This window comes from Galeopterus variegatus, unplaced genomic scaffold (assembly GCF_000696425.1).
Source record: "Galeopterus variegatus unplaced genomic scaffold, G_variegatus-3.0.2 Scaffold3924, whole genome shotgun sequence".
Lineage (NCBI taxonomy): Eukaryota > Metazoa > Chordata > Mammalia > Dermoptera > Cynocephalidae > Galeopterus > Galeopterus variegatus.
In genome coordinates this window covers 166,486-190,962 of record NW_007730035.1, presented here as the reverse complement: position 1 = coordinate 190,962, position 24,477 = coordinate 166,486, and the positions used below count along the sequence as shown (strand labels likewise).

General features: G+C 37.8%; 1 protein-coding gene across 1 annotated transcript in view; it reads right to left on the bottom strand.

Moving 5' to 3' along the window:
• Window positions 1–162: 162 nt before the first annotated feature.
• Window positions 163–24,477, bottom strand: part of MPP4 (membrane protein, palmitoylated 4 (MAGUK p55 subfamily member 4)) — a 45,569-nt gene continuing 21,254 nt past the window's right edge. The window contains exons 13-22 of the mRNA XM_008586288.1: window positions 19,406–19,441; window positions 16,738–16,758; window positions 13,753–13,767; window positions 12,590–12,631; window positions 10,375–10,545; window positions 8,702–8,782; window positions 4,229–4,322; window positions 3,725–3,833; window positions 2,586–2,720; window positions 163–708 (exon numbers count right to left, since the gene is read on the bottom strand). Of these exons, the coding sequence (XP_008584510.1) occupies window positions 517–708; window positions 2,586–2,720; window positions 3,725–3,833; window positions 4,229–4,322; window positions 8,702–8,782; window positions 10,375–10,545; window positions 12,590–12,631; window positions 13,753–13,767; window positions 16,738–16,758; window positions 19,406–19,441 (896 nt within the window). The 3' untranslated portion in view covers window positions 163–516. The remainder of the gene's footprint in view (window positions 709–2,585; window positions 2,721–3,724; window positions 3,834–4,228; window positions 4,323–8,701; window positions 8,783–10,374; window positions 10,546–12,589; window positions 12,632–13,752; window positions 13,768–16,737; window positions 16,759–19,405; window positions 19,442–24,477) is intronic.

Here is a 24,477-nt window from a genome sequence, read left to right as displayed (position 1 = left end):
CTTGTAGCCTGATTTTTAATTGACGAGGGCAGTACAGTTTCTGTAGGTTTTGATGTTAGATGTGTGAAATATGCATATTAACCCTTTTTGCTGAGTTAGTCAAGTAGGCATTTTTTTGTAAAAGACATTTTCATAAAACAAGTTTCGTAAAGTAAAATACAGTTTCCGAAATTAAATACTGCTTATTTTATTTAGGAAAACTTTTTTTATCTGAATTTTACAATGACCATATGAAATCTATGAAAGGTTCTCATACTCAATGACTTAACATTACTCATATTGCTACTACTGCTGTGTATGAGGTAAAGGGAAAAATGTTTTCCTAAGAGCCGAATAGGTAACTCTACATAACCATACCATACGATTTTTTTCAAATAAGATTAATAAACTGCAGCACTTTTAAAATTGCACACATTATAATGGGTTAAGCAGTACTGTTTTAGATTGCAGCTATTATTCCAGATCTCTATAACAAGAGTACAGCGTCAAAACTGCAGTATTAAGCAGGAGGCCTCATTAAGAATCAGTATCAGAAGAAATCCAAGTTGCTGGGACCCACTGAGGCTCCTCCTGAGCCTTCTGTATGGCAGACAACAACTGGGCACATGCATCTTGCAAGTTACCATTCACAATCACGTGATCAAAAAACTGGCCAAACTGAGTCTCCATTTTTTGGGCTAAATCTTCCATCTCTTGTAGGTCTTCATCCTTTGGGAGAAATAGAAAAATATGGATAGCACAGACTGAATGAGACAAATAGAAATAATACACAGTTTGTTATGCTGTCCATTCAGTTGTAAAGCTATTTATAAAAACAATTAGGTCAAATAAATGTTCTCTATCCTCAACTATAAAACTTAAATTTCAATCTTTATTCTTATTTAATGTCTCTCTGGTCAATGTTTTACAAAGTTTAGTAATAGTTTGTAGACAGATTGCTACCCTCAACTTCCCGTGTGGACTTAAATCAATCTATTATCTGAACACTTGAAACTCTCAAACTATATGCAACATAAAACCAAAGAAAATTTGCCAGTTTAATTAAAACTTAAACATAAATTTCAATTGAACATTAATCTGATAAAAATGACATTATTTTGCAGATACAAAATGGTCACTTTCAACAGGAGGTTAATTTCAGGCATGCCTAAATTAACCTTTGCTTCATGATGACTTAATTCACATATAATATTGTCTGTTCCTACTATTGCGAAATGTTCATTCAGTGAAGGTCATTTGGCCTTCACTTGGCACTAATGCATTAAATTTATTGCTGATATTTCTTGTTTCTGACAAAATAGTTCAACTTGTTAATGCAGTCTTAAACATAATTATAAATATGAGCATTGAAATCTTTTGGCAGAATTCTGTCACAAGGTGACCACACACATGATCCAGAAACAATTTTGTTAATTTGTTTAGACTGCCATAAAAATGAGAACACAATTTTAAATGCCAATAAGACTCAGAGAGTACATCTATGAACTCCACTGTCCAAAAGACAAACTGGAAAATCATATTCGCTTCAGTGTAACTTTCATAGTCACTGAAATAATATGAAGATAAAAATAATAAGAGATAATATAAAGATAGCTTGTGCTTGCTTCAGCAGCACATATACTAAAATTGGAATGATACAGAGATTATTCGCATGGCTCCTGTGCAATGATGACATGTAAATTTGTGAAGTGTTTATATTTTTAGTTTCAGTTATGCAAGGTGAAAAAATTCTGGAGATCTGTTTCACAACAATGTGAATATACTTAACACTACTAAACTGAACACAAAAGTAGGATGGTAAGTTTTATATTATGTGTTTTTTATCACACACAAAATAAGTGACTATTTTATCACACACAAAATAAGTGACTATTTTACATACACATGTAAAAATTCAGTGAGCTGTACACTTAAGATCTATATGCCTTACTAAATATATGTTATGACTCAAAATATTTATAGTAGAAAAAATATAAAATATATATAACTGGGAAAAAAATCATCTATTCTAGGATGAGTTCACTGATTAACCCCACCTGGCTTGCCCCCTTATTATTGCCATCATCATCGATAAACAGTTTTTGTGAGATACCTCATATTAAAGATGAGATATACTCACTACAACATTTTTAAAGTAAACTTTCAAGTAAAAATAAATATTATGTTTAAAATACAAATATCAGGCTTAGACACATCCAGTCTCTGTGTGGCTTTACAACCTGTGGCTTGGAGGGTTTTTTCAAAGCTAGACCCAAAAAAATAAGAAAGAAAAAATAAGGGTAGCATCATAGAATTTATTAAAATTTATTAAAATTTGTTTAATTTATCATAAGAGTAAATAACTGAATTTATCAAAGGATAAATTTACTAGAAACAAAAATCGCATTCTTCAATATAGGGATCCTGTGGAAACAATACAATGATTTATATGTTTTGGGATCAAACCATTTTATTGAGGGGCTTCTGGGGAGGGGGTTGGAGAGGAAGGGAACAATGAGATCTGAGGTTCTCTACCTGGCTGGACCCAGATCCCCTCAGCCACACAGTCACCAAGAGCAATATGTCCATTTTTGACGTGTTCTTACCTTGAACTTCATGTCCACAAAGTAGTCAGTAATGATCTTGGCATTTTTCCGAGATTGTTTCATACAACTCATGTTAGATGGCTTTATAAATATGACATAAGGCTTCAGTTCACGAGTTCGTGCCACTTGAATACCCTACATAGAAAAATTAAGTGCTCATTTTAAAAACAGAAGTCCTACCTTCCTGGAGGCAACATGAATGTTCTCAAAATTTCTAAGACCAGAAATTAGCAATTACTTTTAGCCAGAATATAGTCTCATGTGCCTCCAAATGTTCAATTCTAAAAATAATAATAATAATAAGTTATTATTATTATTAAGAGGTGGGGTTCTAGAGGCAAAACTAAGTTCAAATCCTGGCTCTTCCTCTCATTAGCTATGACGAGCTATTGAAAACTTACTAGCCGAGTAAGATTCGATACATGAGAGAATCTCACTCACTGAGAGTAGGATCCTGTACATGATCTCATGTGACAAAGACAGACTCTCAAGATGGATCAGCTCTGTTTCACTCTCATTTCCCTTTCCTCTTGCTATAAGCTCACATTGCATACTACTGCCATCTTCACACTGACCACCAGCTTTGACCCAAGTAAGAACAAATTTCTTTTTCTTGGATTCTCTTTTGCACACAAAGCACTTATACATTTTTAAATGACTAAGAAAAACACAAAGAAAAAATACAAGGATCATAAAGACTGGGTCTACAAACTGTATGTTCTTTATCTTACCTTAACCTGCTCTTCCCTGCTCCATTCCAGATATGTTCTCAGGGAAGCAGACACAGATATGACCACACAGGAACCTCACCTCCTTGTGTAAAGCAACATTTTATTCCCTCCACAAGAAGTTACCTTGATGCCACTGTGATTAAGGTCAAAGCAAGATTCTAACATTTCTTTAGGGCCACCTAGTCTGTTCTGTGTTTATGTCAGAAAAGCAAGACTTCTTTCCCAACTGAAAACAAGATGTTGGCAATTCCACTTCAAGTAAAATCCTGGCCCTTAGATATAAGTGGTCTTATTCCTAAAAGGCTAAGAGAATGAAATGTCTCAACTATAACCTACTGCATTTGCACAAAATGGATGACACGCCTTCATTACTTTGGAGAGAGGAGAACTATCCCACCGCAGACCCACCTGAGGCTCTAAGTCCATGACACAGATCTTCCCTTCATCGAGGACTGCCTGAACAGCATCCACACTAGTGCCATACAGGTGGTCTTTGTACTCACCATACTCCAGCATCCTGCAAAGATAGAACAAAGAAAACAAGAACTCTTTCTACAAGTAAAATGTTAGTAGTATTAAATGAAGATAAACTCCAATAGAATTGAATGTAAATATGTGGACTTTGCTGGCAAACAAGAATTAGTGAATATTTGGCAGGAGGAAAAAAAAATTAGAAGATCTAGGTCTTATCCACTGCCTCGAATTCTCTGGAGTTCACAACTCAATTCTGCTTCCTTTCCAAAACCAATGAGTTGGTGTCGAAGTATATCAATGAACATTTCCTTGCTTAACTTTTCAGAAACAAAATTAATTACTTCAGGAGCTCTGGACAATGCATAAAAATAGGGACTCTATTCTGAATGTAAAACAACAAGAGGCAAGAAAGAATTAGCTTTAGAACTTCTACCTTACCTGTGGCTGTACATGAGGCTCTCAAATGTTTCCTTTGACACATAGTGATACTCACGTCCATTTACTTCATAACTCTTTTTGGAACGAGTAGTATCTATCAAAAAAGGGAAAGGAAGTTTTCAGAGTCTTCAAAAATTTTTTATTTATTGCCAATATTCATTTGAATAAACATGTTCAAGCAAAATAAATAAATGAATGCATAAACAAACAGATAAATAAATTGCTAGAACCATAAAGAGGAGTTTGAATTCATGATAAGAAAGTAGAAGTCCTCATATCAAAATCAGTTAATCTGTAAACTTTTACTGAGTGCTCCTCATGTGGAAAAAATGTATTATCCTCCAGGATAAGGAGGCCCTAAGGAAACACCCATTATTACTTCCAAACAGGCACTAGACACCTGAAGACTCCCAGATAGCAATTCCAAAAATATCTTATATTTGGGTAGTGCATTTCCCATGATCTCATTTTATCCCCCACACTCCTAACTAGGTGAAATATTATTATTCAAATTTTACTAAGTAGCTGAAGCTTTTGGAGAGTAACTAACTTGCTCACATCCCTAAGAGTAATGAAAAATTAAATTGAAACTAGAACCTAAGTATTCTGACTCCTCCTAAACTAATGTTTTTTATTACACCAGACTGTCTTAGATTTGAAATGGAGAGCCCATGACATTCTGCAGTCTTGCCCAGATGCATCAATATCCAAGTGAGTTGGTGATTAGTTTTGAGGACCTCTAGAAGGAAAAGATTGGCCGAGTCTGGAATCAGTCTGATTCTTTGATGTAGCCACTTTGATTATAGAAGCTTCAATTTAAATAGCACCTGGAGTAGAATGTAAGAGTTCATCAAATACCTAACAGTTATTTATTTTCTGCTCATTCATTTATTCAACTAATGTGTGCTGAGTGCCTACTATGTTCCAGGTATCATGTTAGGTTCTTAGAACACAAAGATGAATAAGACAGAATTCCAACTCTGTGTCCTACGTGATGTAAAGCCAGTCCCTTGATGAGCATTATAACAAATTCCTCTTATTCATAAAGAATTTGTTCATTTGCATTTGAGAAAGTTTAAGGATGAAATAGATCAACATCTGATGATATCAGTACATGGAAATGACCAAGAAGGAGCTTGAAACATCTCTAAATGATTCAAGAAGTTAGACTTTCAAGGCACTTAAAAAGCAAATATCATCTTGTGATTATATTTGGTTTTTCCTTATTCTACCCTCTCTTCAGATCCTTAGAGCTCCGACAGTTATGCCACTTCTCTTATAGCTTCCTACTGAAAAATGAGAATCTAGTAAAACCCTCAGGTGATGGTGAATTGCATTAATATAACCCTAAGATGAAACTTTCTCCTTTGCTTCTATTAGACTGGTATTTTATTTATTTATTTATTTATTTCCTTTTTGTCTTTTTTACTGACCGGTAACGGGATCGCAACCCTCGGTGTCGCGCCCGTACCAGGGACCGGCAACGGGATCGCAACCCTCGGTGTTGCCCCGCACCGCGCTCAGCCAGTGAGCGGGAACCGGTCTCCACATGGGATCCGAACCCTCAGTGGGAGCGCCACCATGCTCCCAAGTGGCGCACTCTCCAGTGCGCCACCGGGCCGGCCCATAGACTGGTATTTTATATGGCAGGCTAAAGTATGTGAATTGGTGCATAACCCTAGGTACCCATTTTAAACTTAAAACTGTTCACTCAATTTAAAAAGCAAAATATGAGCAATATTTTCTCACTTTGAATGATGGTATCTATACCCCTTAAAATTCTCCTATGTTCTATGGGCATTTTGCTTTTACACAGACTATTAAAAAATGGTGATTACTTTTGTAGTTTTGTTTTTGACATTAATGCCATTCTTGCATATGTAAGCAGTACTGCAGAAACACAACCTACGGGATGTGATCATAAGCAACTTTTTTTTTTTCCTTTTTGTCTTTTTTACTGACCAGTAATGGGATCACAACCCTCGGTGTTGCGCCCGCACCACGCTCAGCCAGTGAGCGGGAACCGGTCTCCACATGGGATCCGAATCCTCCGCGGGAGCGCCACCGCGCTCCCAAGTGGCGCACTCCCCAGTGCACCACCGGGCCGGCCCAGAAGCAACTTTTTTTTTTTAAAGGTGACTGGTAAGGGGATCTTAACCCTTGGCTTGGTATTATCAGCACCACACTCTCCCAAGTGAGCCACAGGCCGGTCCCCACCAACAGCTTCTTTGGTCTCTTCTGTGAGGCAAGACCTTCCCTTGCCCCTGGATGAAAATCTAGCAGTTCCCATGACTCTTCTGATCACTCTTAGGCTTAATTTTATGAAGTCTATCACCATTTATACCACAATTTTATTTTATCACTTAGTCTCAATTTAGTAATTAAAATTCCATTTCCATGTGATAATCAAAATTATGAACTTCATTTATGTTTTAGGCTTCTCCTCCATACATCTGGCTCAGACTCGCTGCACCAAGGGCAGCCCACAGTCAGAGAAGCCAGACATCAGGAAAGGGAGTATGATTCCCTTCTCTTTCCTTCCGTTGCATTTCTACTGCTCCTCCCAGTTTCATAACTCTACAAGGCTAGATGGCAGGGAGAGAGAGGAAAGCAGCCAGGAACATTCTGACTTGACAGATACCAATGCTGGCTGCTATGATTCCCATTAGACTTGGCAGATGTTTAAATCTGGCTCTTTCTCTCCTACATGATGTATTGAGTTATTTCGCAAACGCTACCACCACCACCGTTGGGTCTCTCAAATCCATTTCTATTCCAGCTAGGCATTTGTGATTCCTTTCATACCCTGATGTATTTGGGTCTCTTCTTTTGGCCTCCTTCTACTAAGGTTTCCTCATGGACAGGAACTAAGATAATCCCAGGACAACTTTATCTCTTATTATCTGGTCCTTAGGAAACATTACAAATCTTTTGTGTGATGGCAGTCACTTCCTAAAGTACAGCCATTGCCACTTCCTCTAAGCTCTTTCCCTTTAGATTTTTCAGGTATAATTCTAATACCAGCCTTCTGTGTCCCCCAAACTGCAGGATGCACATAGAAAGCTCTCTAAGTGGTCTGCCTAAATTCCTCTCATGCCTCGAGGGGAAGGGGGAACATCCAAACCCACAGGCTCTTCCCTGCTCCCATGGAGGTGGAACTCATAGCACAGCTCTCTCCAATAAAAGCCTCTCTGAAAATCCCCCATTAATCTCCCTTCCCAACCCTTTTGTACCCTTGATGTGTGTGAGGGGCTTAAGTGGTTTTCACATTCCTCATTTAAAGATTTGCATCTTAGTGCCTCAGTCAAAACTTTAACCTTCTTTCACACATATTAGAAACTATGCAGTATTATAAGCCTTTTATTTTCTTGAAATGAGGAATTCCATCTCAAGTCTTTATGTTTTTGATTTTTACAGTAAAACAGGTTTTCTGAGAGTGACTTTTGAAAGTTTTTTTTTTTTGAAAAATGAATCCCAGTATGAAACAAATAATATCTTACATTTTGGGAATTGCAGTTCTCAATTGTTTTAAAGCTTTAAAAAACACACACAACAACCCTAAGTGGGTAGAGTGAACATAGAGAAAAGTCTGCAAGATTACTTCTTGAGAGTTGGTGATAGTGGTAAAGGGGGAGTTTCAGAGAAATAAAGGAGCCATGGGTAAAAGGAAATAAGAAAATATCCTTTTTAAAACTACTATGGGGCTGGCCCGGTGGCGCACTGGATAGTGCGCCACTTGGGAAGCGCGGCGGCGCTCCCGCCCGAGGGTTCGGATCCCACATACAGACCGGTTCCCGCTCACTGGCTGAGCGAGGCGCGGGAGCAACGCCGAGGGTTGCAATCCCGTTGCCGGTCCCCGGTCCGGTACGGGGGCAACACTGAGGGTTGCGATCCGTTGCCGGACACGGAAAAAGACAAAAGAAAAAAAAAAAAAAAAAAACTACTATGTATGGTTATAAATTTATATGAAGTTACATGTGCATATATTAGAATTTCTAGATAAAAAATAAATAAGGCATTTAAAGAGCCAAGTACAGTGCTGGAAATATAGTAAGTATTGAGTGGGTGTTAGCTTTCTGTTTTGTTTTGTTGTTGTTTTATTTTTTTTGGTGGCTGGCAAACACAGGGATCAAACCCTGGACCCTGGTGTTATCAGCACCATGCTCTAACTGAACTAACCATCCAGCCCAAATGTTAACTATTACTGCAAAATATTAGTTTTCCTAAAAGTTCATTTGTATGATTGTTAAGAAATGGAAAAAAGATAGTCATCTTTTAAAAGTGTAGCTGGCTACACACCACTAAATCAGTTTTCTTTATTAAAATAAACATAGAAATACTTAAGGACTATCCTTTGTGTCTTACACTTTTACAACAAAGATATTATGACATAGTTGTGACATCAGTACATTTGCAGAGGCAAAGAAAGTCTTACCAAAACATGAATCACTATGAAAGAAAAACTAAACGTACGTGGCACGGCACTTTGAAAATGGTTGGGATTGAATTCAACAAGTTGTCTTCTCAGTTCATTGACTCCAACGCCAGAAGGTCCTAAACACAAAAAGCCACATACAAAGTCATCATTAGATGTGGATAAATACAATCGTGTGGTGAAATCATCATTTCAGTCCTTCTATTGAAGAAACTTGAGAGCAAATGTTTTTAGAGAAATTATGTAACTTCCCTTCTCACGAATTGGAACAACCTCAGGAAACTCTTGGGAATTGTCCTGGTGACCTGTGGAGTAACTTGCACTGTTTCAACATTCAAAATTAGGAAGGGAATTGCAGGAACCTGTTACCCCAGCAAACTTCATTTAATATTGGATGCTATGAGAATTTGCTGGCATTGTTTCAGATCACCTGAGACAAACTGCCTTTCTTCTTCCAAGAAAGTTTCTATCATATCACAACCAGAAGTCAGCCTCAATGATCACACAATAGTGACCTATAGAATTCAGGGACACATTTCTGACAGGTGGGTGAATTAGCACTCCATGTCCCACTGCAGGCAGGGCTGATTTCTCAGGAGTAGAACAAGGGATAGTCCTTAAGTATTTCTAACTATCTTTATTTTAATAAAGAGAATTGATTTAGTGGCGTGTAGCCAGCTACACTTTTAAAAGATGACTATCTTTTTTCCATTTCTTAACAATCATACAAATGACCTTTTAGGAAAACTAATATTTAGCAGTAACAGCTAACATTTGGGCTGGATGGTTAGTTCAGTTGGTTAGAGCATGGTGCTGATAACAACAAGGTCCAGGGTTTGATCCCTGTACCATCCAACCACCAAAAAAATAAAACAAACAAAACATAAAAACAAACATACACAAAGCCCATGCTTACAAAGATACTGCACTTGGATTAATGCTTTGCTACTGCATCTTGAAATCCTTAATTTTTGAATAAGGGGCCCTTGTATTTTCATTGACACTGGGCCCTGCAAATGATGTAGAAGGTCCTGGCTATCAGTCATGTTATTCTCCTCTACAGGGGCCTGACCCGCTCACAGCTGAACACACAGAGAGGACAGCAGGAAGACACAAGTTGTTACTGCTGCAGGGACCAGCTCAGCGGAGATACTGGTCACAAAAGCAGTTCACCCCAGCACTATATTTGCCCCGTTCTTTATCACCAAAGATACAAGTGTACTTCAAAAAGTTTGTGAAGCAATGAAATTAAAATATAATATGAATCTTTCCATGAACTTTTTAATGTACCCTCATACAGTCCAGAAATTTTTAATTACTTTTCTAAAGGAGGTGATTACAAATTTCTTAGAGAAATAGACTTTAAGGATTTATTTTCCTAATACAGACTAATGATCCAGTCTGCAGATATACAACCTATGCTTATAGAACAAATTCTAAACAAGCAAAAATATCTCAGCTATAACATCCTCATATTACAACTTGTTATACAAGTTCATATACTCTATGGCATACCACATTCAATTGTAAACCAAAAAACCTTGATACAATAAAGTTTTACTTTTAAACTCACAAACAAAATAGGCGTTTTGGTTTTTTTTTAAACATATTTATATGAGGGTCCATAAAGAGTTCTATTGTACCACTGCTCCCAATGCAGACAATTGAATATAAAAGGAAAGATGAGGAGACAGGGCACGCTGGGACGTACCTACGAGCACGATGAGGCGGTGCTTGTCTGAAGGATGTCGCTGGTACTGCACCACCTCCTCATAAGGGGTGCTCACTGCCCTGTAGCAGCTGCCGGTGCAGCACACACTGGCGTGAAGCTGGCTGAGGTGTGACTTCCTGCGACAGAGGCGCATGCTGCGGCGGAAGCCAGCTGGGGAGGGTGGAAACGCACAGAACATAAGATCCAGGACAAGAGAGACTAATTCTTGCTTCAGGTATGATGAAGCACGTAGTGTCTGTGATCCTAAGTGTTAATTAATGTAGTCATGACTGTCTGAAATTAGAAGATAGGAAAAAATATGAAAGATAACAAAACGCCCTCTGAGTTATCTCTAAGTTGCATCCAGTGTCCACTCTGTGCCAGGCATTGCACCAGGTGCTGGGGCTGTAGTGGTCAACTAATCCAAGCCTGTTTTCTCATGTAATTTACATGTTATGGAGGAGGAGAGACAAAAATAAACAACAAAGATAAATGGAAAGAAGAAGAGTAAGAGGATAAAGAGTGGCAGGGGTGCTTTTACAGATAGGCAGTTCAGATAAAGTGCCTCTAAAAAGCTGGCATTGAGCAGATGTCTGAATGAAGTAATGGAGCCAGCTAAGGAAGACTCCCAGAGGAAGAGCAATTCAGGCTGAGAGAATAGCAAATGCAAAGGTGCAGAGAAAGGGCCATGTGAGGAGCATTTGAGGAAGAGAAGGAAGCCTGCATAGCTGCAGGGCAGTGAGCAATAGGGAGTGTGGTGGGCAATGCGTTGGAGCCAGAGTACACAGGGCCTCAGCAAAGTGTTGGGTTATGGTCAAAGTGTGATGAGAAGCCATTGGACAGTCAAGAGATGTGATATGATTTAGGTTTTTAAAGGATTCCTCTGGTTGCTGTGGGGAGGATGCAAACCATAGGGAGATTAAGTGTAGTCTCAAGGGAGAGCAGTTAGGAAGCCACTGTAGTCCCAGTGACTTGGGCCAGGATGGGAACAGCAGAGCAGGCTTATTATGCACCATTTTCAGATGGATATACTAAGACACAGAGAGGTTAGGTGGTTGCTTAGGACTGTGTGATCAGTGGCAAAGCTGGACATCTTAATTATGACTTCTGGATTCCTAGAATCCTGCATAATCTGTATCAGATCACAGGGCTCTCTGGTATTTTTAGAGCTGTTCCCAGGTCCTCTCTGTAGGTAGTGCTAGGAGCTATATGTGTACATACAAATATACATACGCGTCTATATTTGTATCTATATATATCAAAAGGAGTTCACTCCAGCCTACAATGCACTCAACATTGCAAGGCTCATGCTAGCCTTCTCCTTCCCACATTTGTTACTCCCTACTCTAACAGTGAGAGCCCTGGCTCTTATTATCCTCAAATACGTTTACTAATGATATTAATCCAGAGCACCTGTGCAGGATCGGATGGACAGCAACAGCAGCCTGGCAGAAAGTGGCAGACCCAAGCCTGACATGGAGGCATCTTTGTAGCAGTTGTGGGGTATCAGAGGCCAAGAAATGGCAGCTGCCCTCCTTATTTTACTCTGGCTCTGACAAGCTGTATCAGACCACCATTGTCTCCTGTACAGATGCCCTCCTCACTTTGCTCAGGCTCAGATGCCCCATCTTTGTGCAGCTGCCTACCTTGCTCAGCTCTACCTAATAGCCTTTGGGCTGCATGATTCTGGAAGCAATGCAGAATGGTGGCCCTTTGTTTTCTTAAGCTCCCCTGATGAGTCCAAAATGTTTCCAGGCTTGGGAACCAACATGCTAGCTTACAGACTCTGCAGCCTGGCTGTTTTCTGCCTGTCCTGCTGAGAAAGGAAACCCAGAATGATTTTAAATGACTGGCACCTGGTCCTTCAGAAAGCTCTGTCCAGGTGATTGATTACCGAAATGTGGCCAAGAAAAGTGAGTTTAATAGTCAAAGAATTGGTCTCTTTAGAGTAAGATAAATGGTTATGAAACAGTCTGGAAGAAAACAACAAGATTTGTGTTTGACAAATAATTAAGAGATACCCAGTGGAAATTAGATGAATAATAATGAATAATCAATTAGCTAGAATATTGACAAGAAAAACCAGAAGGAAACCAGAACAAAGAACAAGTTTGGAAATGTCCATCAGCAAAAGAAGATTTCAGAAGAGCATGAGGCTGGTGTAAATATAACTTAGCAAGTGATAAAGACCCACCTCTTATTAGTCATCACCTACCGATAAAGAACTTCTGACCATAGCCAATGAATTCCTCCTTGTCTGGAACACAGAGAACAGCAGGAGCAGAATATGTGAGGGTGAGGAGAAATCTACTTAGAACAAATGCATGAAATCGTCTTGAAATTTTCAAGCGACCTCTTTCAGTAGATGGCAGCACAGGTGAATTTATACTTGAGTGCCTTATTGAAAAATGCTCTAAGCACTTTCCATCCTATTTTTCACACGCAACAAACTACAGAGACACTCTTCAGAATTTTGGCATTACACTGAATATATTCTGTCTAGTATGGTTGAGAACAAAAAGCTATTTTAGGCCTGTTTAAAGTTATAAGAAAGATATTGAGTCATAGTAAAAACATAAAAACTGTGTATACATTTTTAAACACACTCTAAGTACACTGATTTTAAAAAAACAAAACAGATAAATTGGCATTGGCTTTAGCTTATAGATATAGTGTTCCCTCAGGTTCTATAATTAATCTCATTGCTAATTATGGGTTTTTATTTTCTCTCTTATAAAATGGTTCATTCTATATAAAATTAGTATTTACTCTATGGCTGCCAATTGTTTGGCAGCAATCTGAGAAACAAAGTAAGGAAAATTGTGCCCACTAGAGCTAGTTCAAACTCTTGTTTCTGCATCCATTGGGCCCCAGAAAGATTGTTATAAACTCCCGAAAAAATGTTATAAAAATGTCATTTTCAAATTACTTTTTACTTAGGTTCCTTGTTATTTGTACAACTCTGTTCTGATCATTGAAATAATATATAAAGAGTATTTATTCATAGAATGAATTGACATATGTAACCATTTTTTCTTTACTTTTTAAACATATATTTTAAAATACAAAGAAAACACATCAATATCAACTCCATCTTCTGGTAAATTAGCACATCTCTCTAACTGAGATATGTCAATAACTTTAAGAGGAAATGTTTACTTAGGGATAGATGCATAAAGTTTAATTACTTTCACCATTCATCTCAAAATGTTTTCTATGAAATTGAATATTTAATCTTAATATTTAATATTGATTTCACTGTTTAAATAACATATCTTCATCTTAAAAGTTATCTTGTCAGGTGTTCAGTTTGAGGCACTGAAAGATCTTAAGGATAGCTCTTTGTGGCATACCCAGAAAATAAAAATGAACAATTACCTTCTGAAAGTTCCTCTGGATATTTGGGTAAGTGCAGAAACAAACAGGGAAATTTAAGCCTTTCAGAAGATCAAATTAGCCATCAAATAAAGGCAAATGACAACACGACGCATTCATTTCACCATTAGCAAAAGTTGAAACTTGGGTAAGGCCTGGCAAGGCAAATGAACACACAGTTGGGGACACAGAAACTCATTTAACTCTGCTGATCAGGGACATTAACTTTTTCTGCAAGTTGCCTATCAAGTCTCTCCCTGAAGGTTTTTTTTATCCATGTGGCTGGCACAGAATGGGGCTTGAAAGAAATTTTAGGAAGGTAACAGATTTGACTTTTCTCTCTCCTTCTTTCTCAGAGGCCTCACTGCTGCAGCCTGTGAGCGGAGGAAGTGGCAGATGGAATGCCGGGCAGGTGCCACAGTAGCCTGTGGCCTGAGCATCCTTGTTCTTTACCACTTCCTGGATCTAGTCTGCACACTTCCCTCTTCAGCTGGCCCTTTGAAGACGGGGGGAACTGAATACAAAGCAAACTATTTCCTCTGTTTTCCAGACATCTTGAACCAGCCATATTCTCTCTCTCTCTTTTTATTTTTAACAGAATTCCTGATTAAATACACTATACCACCACCTCCTGAAGAAATTCAGAGGTCACATTATACCTCATTCAAAGTAGAGACCAAAACTGAAGAACCTTAACAGCCCACCAAATGGTCTAAGTAACAGAATTAAGCACCATGAATGAATACTTAGAAAATGTGCCATCTGGGTGCTAATTTTTCCTTAATTGAGCTCCTAGGAGAGCTAGGTTCAGAATGTACTTAGGAGTTTTCACTCTTTCAACTGAGAGGAACCCAGAGGGGGTGCTTGACAGCAGGTAAGGGTAAATGCCCACTGCCCTCTGCAGTGCTGTTCTTAGAGTACCAGCTGCTGATGCCCCTAAGGAACAAGATTTCATAATAATGCAGCTAACACTCATGTAGCACTTACTGTGTGTTGGATACCATTCTAAGCACTTTACTTATATAAATCATTGTTCCCATTCTAGAGATGGGAAACCTGAAGGACAGAGAGGTTTAGTGTCAGAAGACCCACAGTTAGTGAGTAATGGACTGAGGATTCATACTTGGACAATCTGGTTCCAATCCATGGTCTTAACTGCCTCTCCTTTCACAGACCCCCATAAATAATCCTGAACCTCAACCACAGCCTTAGTGTATGAAGTATTTTCCAACAAAATGCGTTAAACAGAGCAAAGAAGAATGAGTATAATCTAAAGGAACTAAAAACTAAATCAATTCCAAACACTGAGCCAAGAATAGGTCATTAAATTACTCCTGACAGGCAAACCAGCTAATGGAAACTAAGAAATCTAGAAACAACATAAATGGTAAGGAAATAATTTAGGTGAGTGGTGCCCAACTCCATCTATCTCAATGCCATATTTTTCATAACTATTATTTATAGCAATCTCTACACTTATGAAATGAAATTCATAGATATAATCTACCACATATGTAATTTAAAAAAATCAATACAATGTTCTAACTGTAACATAAAGGAAAAATAAAAAGGCAGTAATTTATTTATTTTTATTAATATTATTTTTAAAGATGACCGGTAAGGGGATCTTAACTCTTGACTTGGTGTTGTCAGCACCACGCTCACCCAGTGAGCTAACCGGCCATCCCTATACAGGGATCCGAACCCGCGGCCTTGGTGTTATGAGCACCGCACTCTCCCATGGGCTGGCCCTAAAAAGGCAGTAATTTATATTTTTTAAGTATGTATATCAAATATAAATCCTTGGGCATGACTTCTCCAGAAGACATGAGAAACTACTAAATGCTTATACCTACTTATAATGAAGAAGCATGGATTTGAAGGAAATTAATAAATCAGAAAATATTCCTTAAATGGAGTACAGAAATATAGAAGAGCAAAGGATCAGGAAGACATGAATAAAAAGTGTCCTGGTAAGTAACAGAAGACCAGAATTATTTGTGTATGATGAAAGAGGGAAATTGCCTTAATTGAGGAAGGGATAATATGCCAAAACAATTAGAGACTAACAAAATGGAGAAAATGAGGAAAACATAATAAACTTGGAATCAGATGAGTATTGTTAACATGCCCCAACAGATTGCCAGTTTTCAAAAAATACTCTGTGGAACCTATTTTGTTACTAATAACATCAATATTATTTTGAGGGATAGACACTTGATACTAATCATGTGTCATCAACAATAACAAATAATGTATTAAAGAAAAAGAAAATTGTAATTTCCAGTTTATTTACTATCAGTACGGAGTAGATAGAATGTGAAAAATTATTAACAATTGCAGTGTGTTTATTCTGCTTGAATGTCTCTTTCCATAATGACTGTCTTCTAAGCCACTGGGCTTTTTACATTACATCTTGTGAAAACTTACATCACTTGTGTATGAAAGAACTACCCATTTATATTTGTAATGAGTTTTCTCCAGCAGGATGTTTGGAAGATATGTGGGTCTACAGACAACCCTTCATTGTGTAAGATGGTCTCATACACTGCAGGATGTCTAGCAGTCCTGATTCCTACCAGTTAAAGGCAAGTAGTGCCCCCAATCAATGTGACAACCAAAAAATGCCCCCCTAGAGTTCCAAAATGCCACTTCAGGGACAGGACCAGTCCTATGAGAAGCACTGGTTACAGCGTAATTTATAATATCTCACAACTACACTGTTGATGTGTTTTTTAAAATAAATTTTATTGTGTATATTTGAGGTCTGCAACATGATGTTATGAGATAATATAGATAGTAAAATGGTTATTATAGTGATGGTTAACATAGCCATCACCTCACATAGTTTTAAAATTTTATTTTATTTTTTTTTTACCGTTGATGTATTTAAATAATTACTGTATCATATCTCTAAACATGTGTTTAAATCATACCAAAATTTAGAATATACATTTAAAAAATCTAAAATACTAATTTTTTACTTACCAGACTCAAATGTTTCTTCATCTATCGTTTTCCATGGAGGCAAAAACCAAAAACGTTGCTACATTACTATCCACACTGAGTCTATATAATTTTTCATTGAACCATAATTGATTATGCATATTTGTAGGGTACAGAGTTGAATGAGTCTGTATTTTAACAGTCTGATTCCCTGGCTTATACTTCTGCCTATATACTACCTTTTAATTTTTTTCCCCTAAAACAAGGCCACTCTTTGGCATATATAAGCCTTAAATAAGATGCATAGTGTTTGGCAGTTGAGCTGTGATGACAAGCAAGGGTGCAGCAGGAGCTTTAAAAAAATAAATAAAATAATGGAACATAAGAGAATAAGTAGAATAAAACAAAAAGAGGCTCAAAGGGGAGAGAAAAGTGGAATGTGACAGGAAACACTCACAGATTGTTGGATACTGAACAACTTTGCTGCTAGAGGGCTTGCAGAGGTGGGAGGGACGCAACATGCCTAAAGAGTTGGGGTCATGGGGGGCGGAGGTGGGGGAAAAAAAAGAGTTGGGGTCATAAGCAAGGGGAGGGTGGCAAGCAGAATGGCACAGGAATGGCCTGAGTGGTTTGTTTAGGTGACTGAGCAAGATAGGAGGTAAACCAACTTCTTCATGAGTTAAAACAATTCTTGTTAGCATTTTGAAAAGAGATTAGGATGACAGAACTAGAATTAATACAAAGGGCAATCTGAAAAATATAGCGACATAACCAATGTACACAGCCGTGGATCAGACATACACACATATGAAATGATATATCTAGAAATCTATTCATTGCTGCACTGCTTATAATAGAAAAAATTGGACATAGCTCAAATGTCTATGAATAAGTAATTGTATAAGTGTATGATAACTTATTTAACCAATAAGCTTTTTTTTTTTCCTTTTTTTGGTCTTTTTTCATGACCGGCAACGGATCGCAACCCTCAGTGTCGCACCCGTACAGGCCCGGGACCAGCAACGGGATAGCAACCCTTGGTGTCGCTCCCTGCACCTCGCTCAGCCAGTGAGCGGGAACCGGTCTGTATGTGGGATCCGAACCCTTGGCGGGAGCGCCGCCGCACTTCCCAAGCGGCACACTGTAGCAGTGCGCCACCGGGCTGGCCCAGCTTTTTTTTTTTTTAAAAAAAAAAAGAGGAGGGTTTTTAGTAAAAAAAAAAAAAATCATCTCCAAGATATATAGTGTTAAGTAAAAAGCTGGAAGGGTCTACACATTTGTGTTTTGGGGGAAAAAAGGTAGGAGTGAGAAGGCGGAGGGAATAATAATATACATCTTTGCTTTTATATGCACAGAATATGTCCGGAAGGATACCAGAGAAACTGATAACATTTATTGCCTTAAGAGAGAAAACTGATTAGGGGGAACATGGGAGAGAGAGGAACTTCTTACTCAATATACTTCTGTAGCTTTTGAGTTCTGAACTATGTGGATGTATTACCTAATAAAATTTTAATTAAAATTGTAGGAAGGAAATGAACATTATGCAAGTTTAAAAACCAAAATGTGTACTTAGTGAAATAAACATATTTTCAGCATTATTCTATAGTCGTTTTGGGAAATATATGTGAATCTTTTAAACACCAACTATATAAAAATTTCATATTGTTCTTTCATTTCTAAAAACTGTATTAGCCCTTAAAGCCAGGACAAATTCACCTGTCAGACTAAAGTCTCTCCAACTATGCTCCCAACAAAACCCTAGTGATTCTTGAGACAGTCTTAGTTCTGCCACTTAATTTGAAAAATCTTTTCCCGATTTACAAGAAAAACTAAGTATAGAAATGTAAACAGTTTTCATATATGAGGGTACTTCAAAAAGTTTGTGGGACAGTGAGAGGCTGGTTAATGCGCACAAAACAGCTAGATAGAAAAAATAAGTTCCATTAGTGTACAGTTGAGCTAGGCATCTATAATTAAAAATAATTTACCACGTGTTATCAAACAGCTAGAAGAGAGAAGATCAAAAGTCATCACAAACAATTAAGTTTTGTAATGATGAATAACATGCTAATTACCCCGATTTGATCATCACACATTGTATACATGTATTCAACTCTGTACCCCATAAATATGTATAATCAATGTTTCAATAAAAAAATTTTTAAAGATGGGATTATAAACAAAAAGTTTGTAGAAAAACAGAGTTAAAAGATAATACGAATTTTTCTATAAACTTTTGGAAGCACCCTCATATTTCTCAAAATCTTGAAACCCACTACTATCTGTCTATACTAGAATATACCAGAAGATGGTATCAAACTTAATAACAAAATATATTTTTTGCTTTTTAAAAATTTGATATCTCCATGTTTTATGGTATTTCACAGAAAGCACAGTGGTTTCCAGGTGTCCCAACATCTGATAACGCTGAGAGTTACTAAGTGTTCCTGAGATCGTTTCCAAGACACTACTTCTAAAACACTCTCTAGAAGGTTGGCAGGAGCCTGAAAACATTGCCACAGCTGTGCTTCTCCTTCCAAGTGCCAGAAACACAGAAAAAGGATTGGGGTCTAGAATGGGAGCTCATTGTATACATTTCTTCCAGATAAAAGGCCTCTGCCCCTTTGGCCGACTCTTCTTCAGATAATCTATAGGTGCGGTGTTTCCTATGTCTTCTGGTGGTGAGTCAATCAAGAGGAAATGTTACCTGCTTCCACACATTTCTCATCAATCTTCATATCATCTTCCATAGAAGAGCACAGAAAGGAGAAAATAGGACTTAAAATGTGTCAGTATTAAAAACAAAATTCTCTATTATAGGCTTATGTCAGTAAAACTCAGATCACCTCACAATAATCTTACTCTTACAACTATTGCTCACTTGGAAAGATAAAAAGGACTCTACTGTATTAAATGAAAATGTATGATATAGGAAACTATATAACATAAAATGGTTTAGAACTTAAAAAGCATAGGCTTTGGAATGCTGGACAGATTAGTTTATCTCTAAGCCTCTATTCTCCATTCGTAAAAGTGATTAATAGTAATAATGCCTACCGTATAGGAGAGGATTAATTGAGATAATGGATGAAAAGCTCAGGCACATGTTAAGTGCTTAATAAATGTTAACTATTTTTACCTTTAGCTGAGGTATATGTAAGAGAATGAAAGAACACAACTTTAAAAACCACTTAGCCTAACACTCAAAACCCTTCACAACATCATCAAAACACAATTTGGAAGGCTGTTGCCCACTTCTCTTCTTTACATATCTTTTTCTACTTTTAGAGTAGACATCAAGGCTCTTCCTCTGTACCTTTACTTATGCTGTTCCCTGTGCCTGGACTGCTTCAAGGTCCATCTTAAACACTGACCAAAATGAATATCAACCTGCATAGCATTTTCTCCCACTACTCTGAACTCTCTGCTACTGTGTACCTACTCTATTTTGTAATATAACAATCTGGGCATTTGCCTTCTTTGTTCTCGTAGACAGCACCTTGAAAGCAGGAACTATCTTCCTAGTTTTTACATACTCTACATAACATATAGAGCTTAGTATAGTGTCTTGCATGTAGTAGGTATATGATAAATTACTTATTAAAATGACTTTTCCTTTGAATATCAAAATAGTTGATTTGAATGTATTTTCTGAAACAATCTCTCTTCCTTTCAGCACTGTACCTCTTGTGCCTAGCACAGTGCCCAGCAGTTTCCAGGTGCTCAAAAAATAATGATTTAATAAATGAATCTTATACATGTTCTAAAAGTACAAACTATAATCTGTATAATAAACTATAATATCATAAACACTTATCACCACCTCCTTAAAAAAACACATTATTTATTAATGTTTTAAAATGAAATATGAAATATGAAAAGTTGTATAAAATGACACTGTTTCTTAGAGGTAGAGGAACAGATAATCAAATGGCATAGCTGAAAGTTTCAGCACTGTCACACAATCCCTCATATTCACTCAGAAATTATTTTCCAGATTAGCCATTTATAGCAACAGGAAGTTAATTAATTCCCAGGATATAACTACAGGTTTTATAAAAAGGCGAACAAAAACTACAATTGTCATTCCTGTTTTACTGATAAAAGTACAGAGACCAGAAGTAATTCTTTAGTAATAGCACAAGAAACCCTGACTTTTCTGACATATGACTCTGGGATATAAGATAGGGCCACTGACTTTGCTCTGCCACAATCAACAATTCCACATTATCATCTATGGTGGGTGTTATGAACTGAATTGTGCCCCCCACCAATCCATATGTTAAAGCCCTATGTCCCAATATGACTGTATTTGGAGATAGGAGCTTTAAAGAGGCAATTAAGGTTAAATGAGGTCATAAGGTTGGGGGCCTAATCCAACATGCTTGGTGGCCTTATAAGAAGAGGAAGAGACACCAGAGACCTCTCTCTCCAAGCATGCATAGAGGAAAGACCACATGAGCACATGGCAAGAAGGTAGCCAGGAAGCAAGCCAGGAAGACAGGCCTCAGCAGAAACCAACCCCACTGGAATCTTGATATTAAACTTCTAGCCTCCAGAATCGTGAGAAAATAAATGTCTGTTGCTTAAGCCATGAATTTCATGGTATCTTGCTAGGGCAGTCCAAGCTAAGTCAGTGGGTTTATTACCCACCAAGACCACAGAGTCTTCCGCCCTCCCCAAGGTTCCTCCTTCCTAGGCTTAGGCTCCCTTTCCCAACTCTTAACAGCATAGCCTATAACATCACTCTAGGTAGACAAGAATACTATTCCATCAAAACTATTTTTCAGGAATGAAGGAGAAATAAAGTCTTTCATAGACAAACAAAAACTGAGGAAATTGGTCACCACTAGATCAGCCTTACAAGAAATGCCCAAGGGAGACCTACATCTGGAAGCTAAATGAAGATAACCACCATCAAAAAAACACATGAAAGGATAAAATGTACTGGTAAAGCAGGTACACAAATGGGGGAAAAAAGGAAATTCAACTGCAGCACTACAGAAAAACACCAAACTGCAATGATAAACAATAATTGAGGAGGAAATGAACAAAAGATATACAAAACAACCAGAAAACTATCAACAAAGAAGCAGGAGTAAATCCTTACCTATTAATAATAACCTTCAATATAAATGGACTAAATTCCACAATTAAAAGATATAGACTGGCTGGGGGCCGGCCCGGTGGCGCACTGGATAGTGCGCCGCTTAGGAAGCGCGGCGGCGCTCCCGTCCGAGGGTTCGGATCCCACATACAGACCGGCTCCCGCTCACTGGCTGAGCGAGGCGCGGGAGCGACACCGAGGCTTGCGATCCCGTTGCCGGTCCCCGGTCCGGTACGGGGGCAACACTGAGGGTTGCGATCCGTTGCCGGACACAGAAAAAAAAAAAAAAAAAAAGATATAGACTGGCTGGGGACCGGCCCGGTGGCGCACTGGATAGTGCGCCGCTTAGGAAGCGCGGCGGCGCTCCCGTCCGAGGGTTCGGATCCCACATACAGACCGGCTCCCGCTCACTGGCTGAGCGAGGCGCGGGAGCGACACCGAGGCTTGCGATCCCGTTGCCGGTCCCCGGTCCGGTACGGGGGCAACACTGAGGGTTGCGATCCGTTGCCGGACACAGAAAAAAAAAAAAAAAAAAAAAAAAAGATATAGACTGGCTGAATGGATAAAAACCAATATCTAACTATATGCTGCCTTCAAGAAACTCACTTCCCCTGTAAAGACATGCATACACTGAAAGTGACAAAATGGAAAAACATATTCTATGCAAACAGAAATCAAAAGTGAGCAGGAGGAGCTATATTTATATTAGATAAAAAAGACTTCAAGTCAAGAACTGTAAAAAGAGACAAAGAAAGTCATTAGATAATGTTAAAGGGGTCAATCAGCAAAAGGATATAACAATTGTAAATATATATGCATCCAACATTGGAACACCCAGATAAAGCAAATATCATTAGATCCAAAAGGAGATATAGACCAATACAATAATAGTTTAGGACTTCAACACCCACCGTCAGGATTGGACAGATCATCCAGACACAAATATTCACAAGGAAACATTGGATTTGAACTGCACTATAGACCAAATGGACTTTATAGACATTTACAGAACATTCTATTGAAAAGATACAGGATATACATTCTTTTCATCAGCACATGGAACATTCTCCAGGATTGACCATATGTTAGGCCACAAAACAAGTCTTAAATTTTTAAAAAATTGAAATTATATCTTCTCTGACTACATGGAAAAAAACTAGAAATCAACAGCAAGAGAAACTCTTGAAACTGTACAAATACAAGGAGACTAAACAATATATTCCTGAATGACCAATGGGTCAAAGGAGTTAAGAAGAAAAATTTAAAAGTTCTTGAAACAAATGAAAATAGAAACACAACATACCAAAACCTATGAGGTACAGCCAAAGTAGTACTAAGAGGGAAATTTATAGCAACAAACCCCTACATCAAAATAAGTAGAAAATTTTCAAATAAATTATAATTCATCTTAAGGAACTAGAAAAGCAAGAACAAACCAAACCCAAAATTAGCAGGAGGAAAGAAATAACAAAGATCGGAGCAGAAATAAATGAAAGTGAGACAAAAAAATACAAAAGATCAACAAAACAAAATTTGGTTTTTGAAAAGATAAACAAAATTGACATGTCTTGGTTAGGTAGACTAACCAAGGAGAAAAGAGAAAACACTAAAATAAAATCAGAAATGAAAAAAGAGACATCACAACTGATACTACCAAATACAAAGGATCACTAGAAATTATTATGAATGACTACATGCCAACAAATTGGAAAACCTACAGGAAACAGATAAATTCCTGAACACATCCAATCTACTAAGATTTAACCAAGAAGAAATGGAAACCCTGAACAGACCAATTATGAGTAACGAGATGGGATCAGTAATAGAGTCTTCTGTTAAAGAAAAACCTAGAGGTCTGTCTGGTTAGCTCACTTGGTTAGAATGTGGTGTTGGTTACACTAAAGTCAAGGGGTTGGATCCCCATACTGGCCGGTTGCAAAAATGAAACAAAACAAAACAAAAAAAGAAGTAAGTAAGAAAGAAAGAAAAACCCCAGGATTGAATGGCTTCACTGCCAAATTCCACCAAACATTTAAAAAAGAATTAATACCAATGCTTCTCAACCTGCTCCATAAAACTGAAGAACAGGGAACTCTTCTAAACTCATTCTACAAGGCCAGCATTACCCTAACACCAAAACTAGACAAGGACACAACAAAAAAAGAAATCTTTCAGCCAATATCCTTGATGAACATTGATGCAAAAATCCTCAACAACATACTAGCAGACCAAATCCAGCTGCAAATTAAAAATATCATTCACCAGGATCAAGTGGGATTTGTCCCAGGATGCAAGGTTGGTTCAACACATGCAAATCCATAAATGTGACATATCACATCAACAGAATGAAGGATAAAAACCATATTATCATCGCTCAATGCAGAAAAGGCATTTGATAAAATTCAACATTCTTTCATGATAAAAACCCTCAAATTAGGCATAAAAGGTACATAACTCAACATAATAAAGGCCATATATGACAAACATACAGCTAATATACTAAATGGAGAAAAGCTGTAAGCTCTTCCTCTAAGAACTGGAACAAGACAAGGATGCCCACTCTTTCCACTCTTATTCACCATCATTCTAGAAATCCTAGCCAGAGCAATTAGGTCACGGAAAGAAATAAAGAGTATCCAGATTTGGAAAGAGGGAGTCAAATTGTTTCTGTT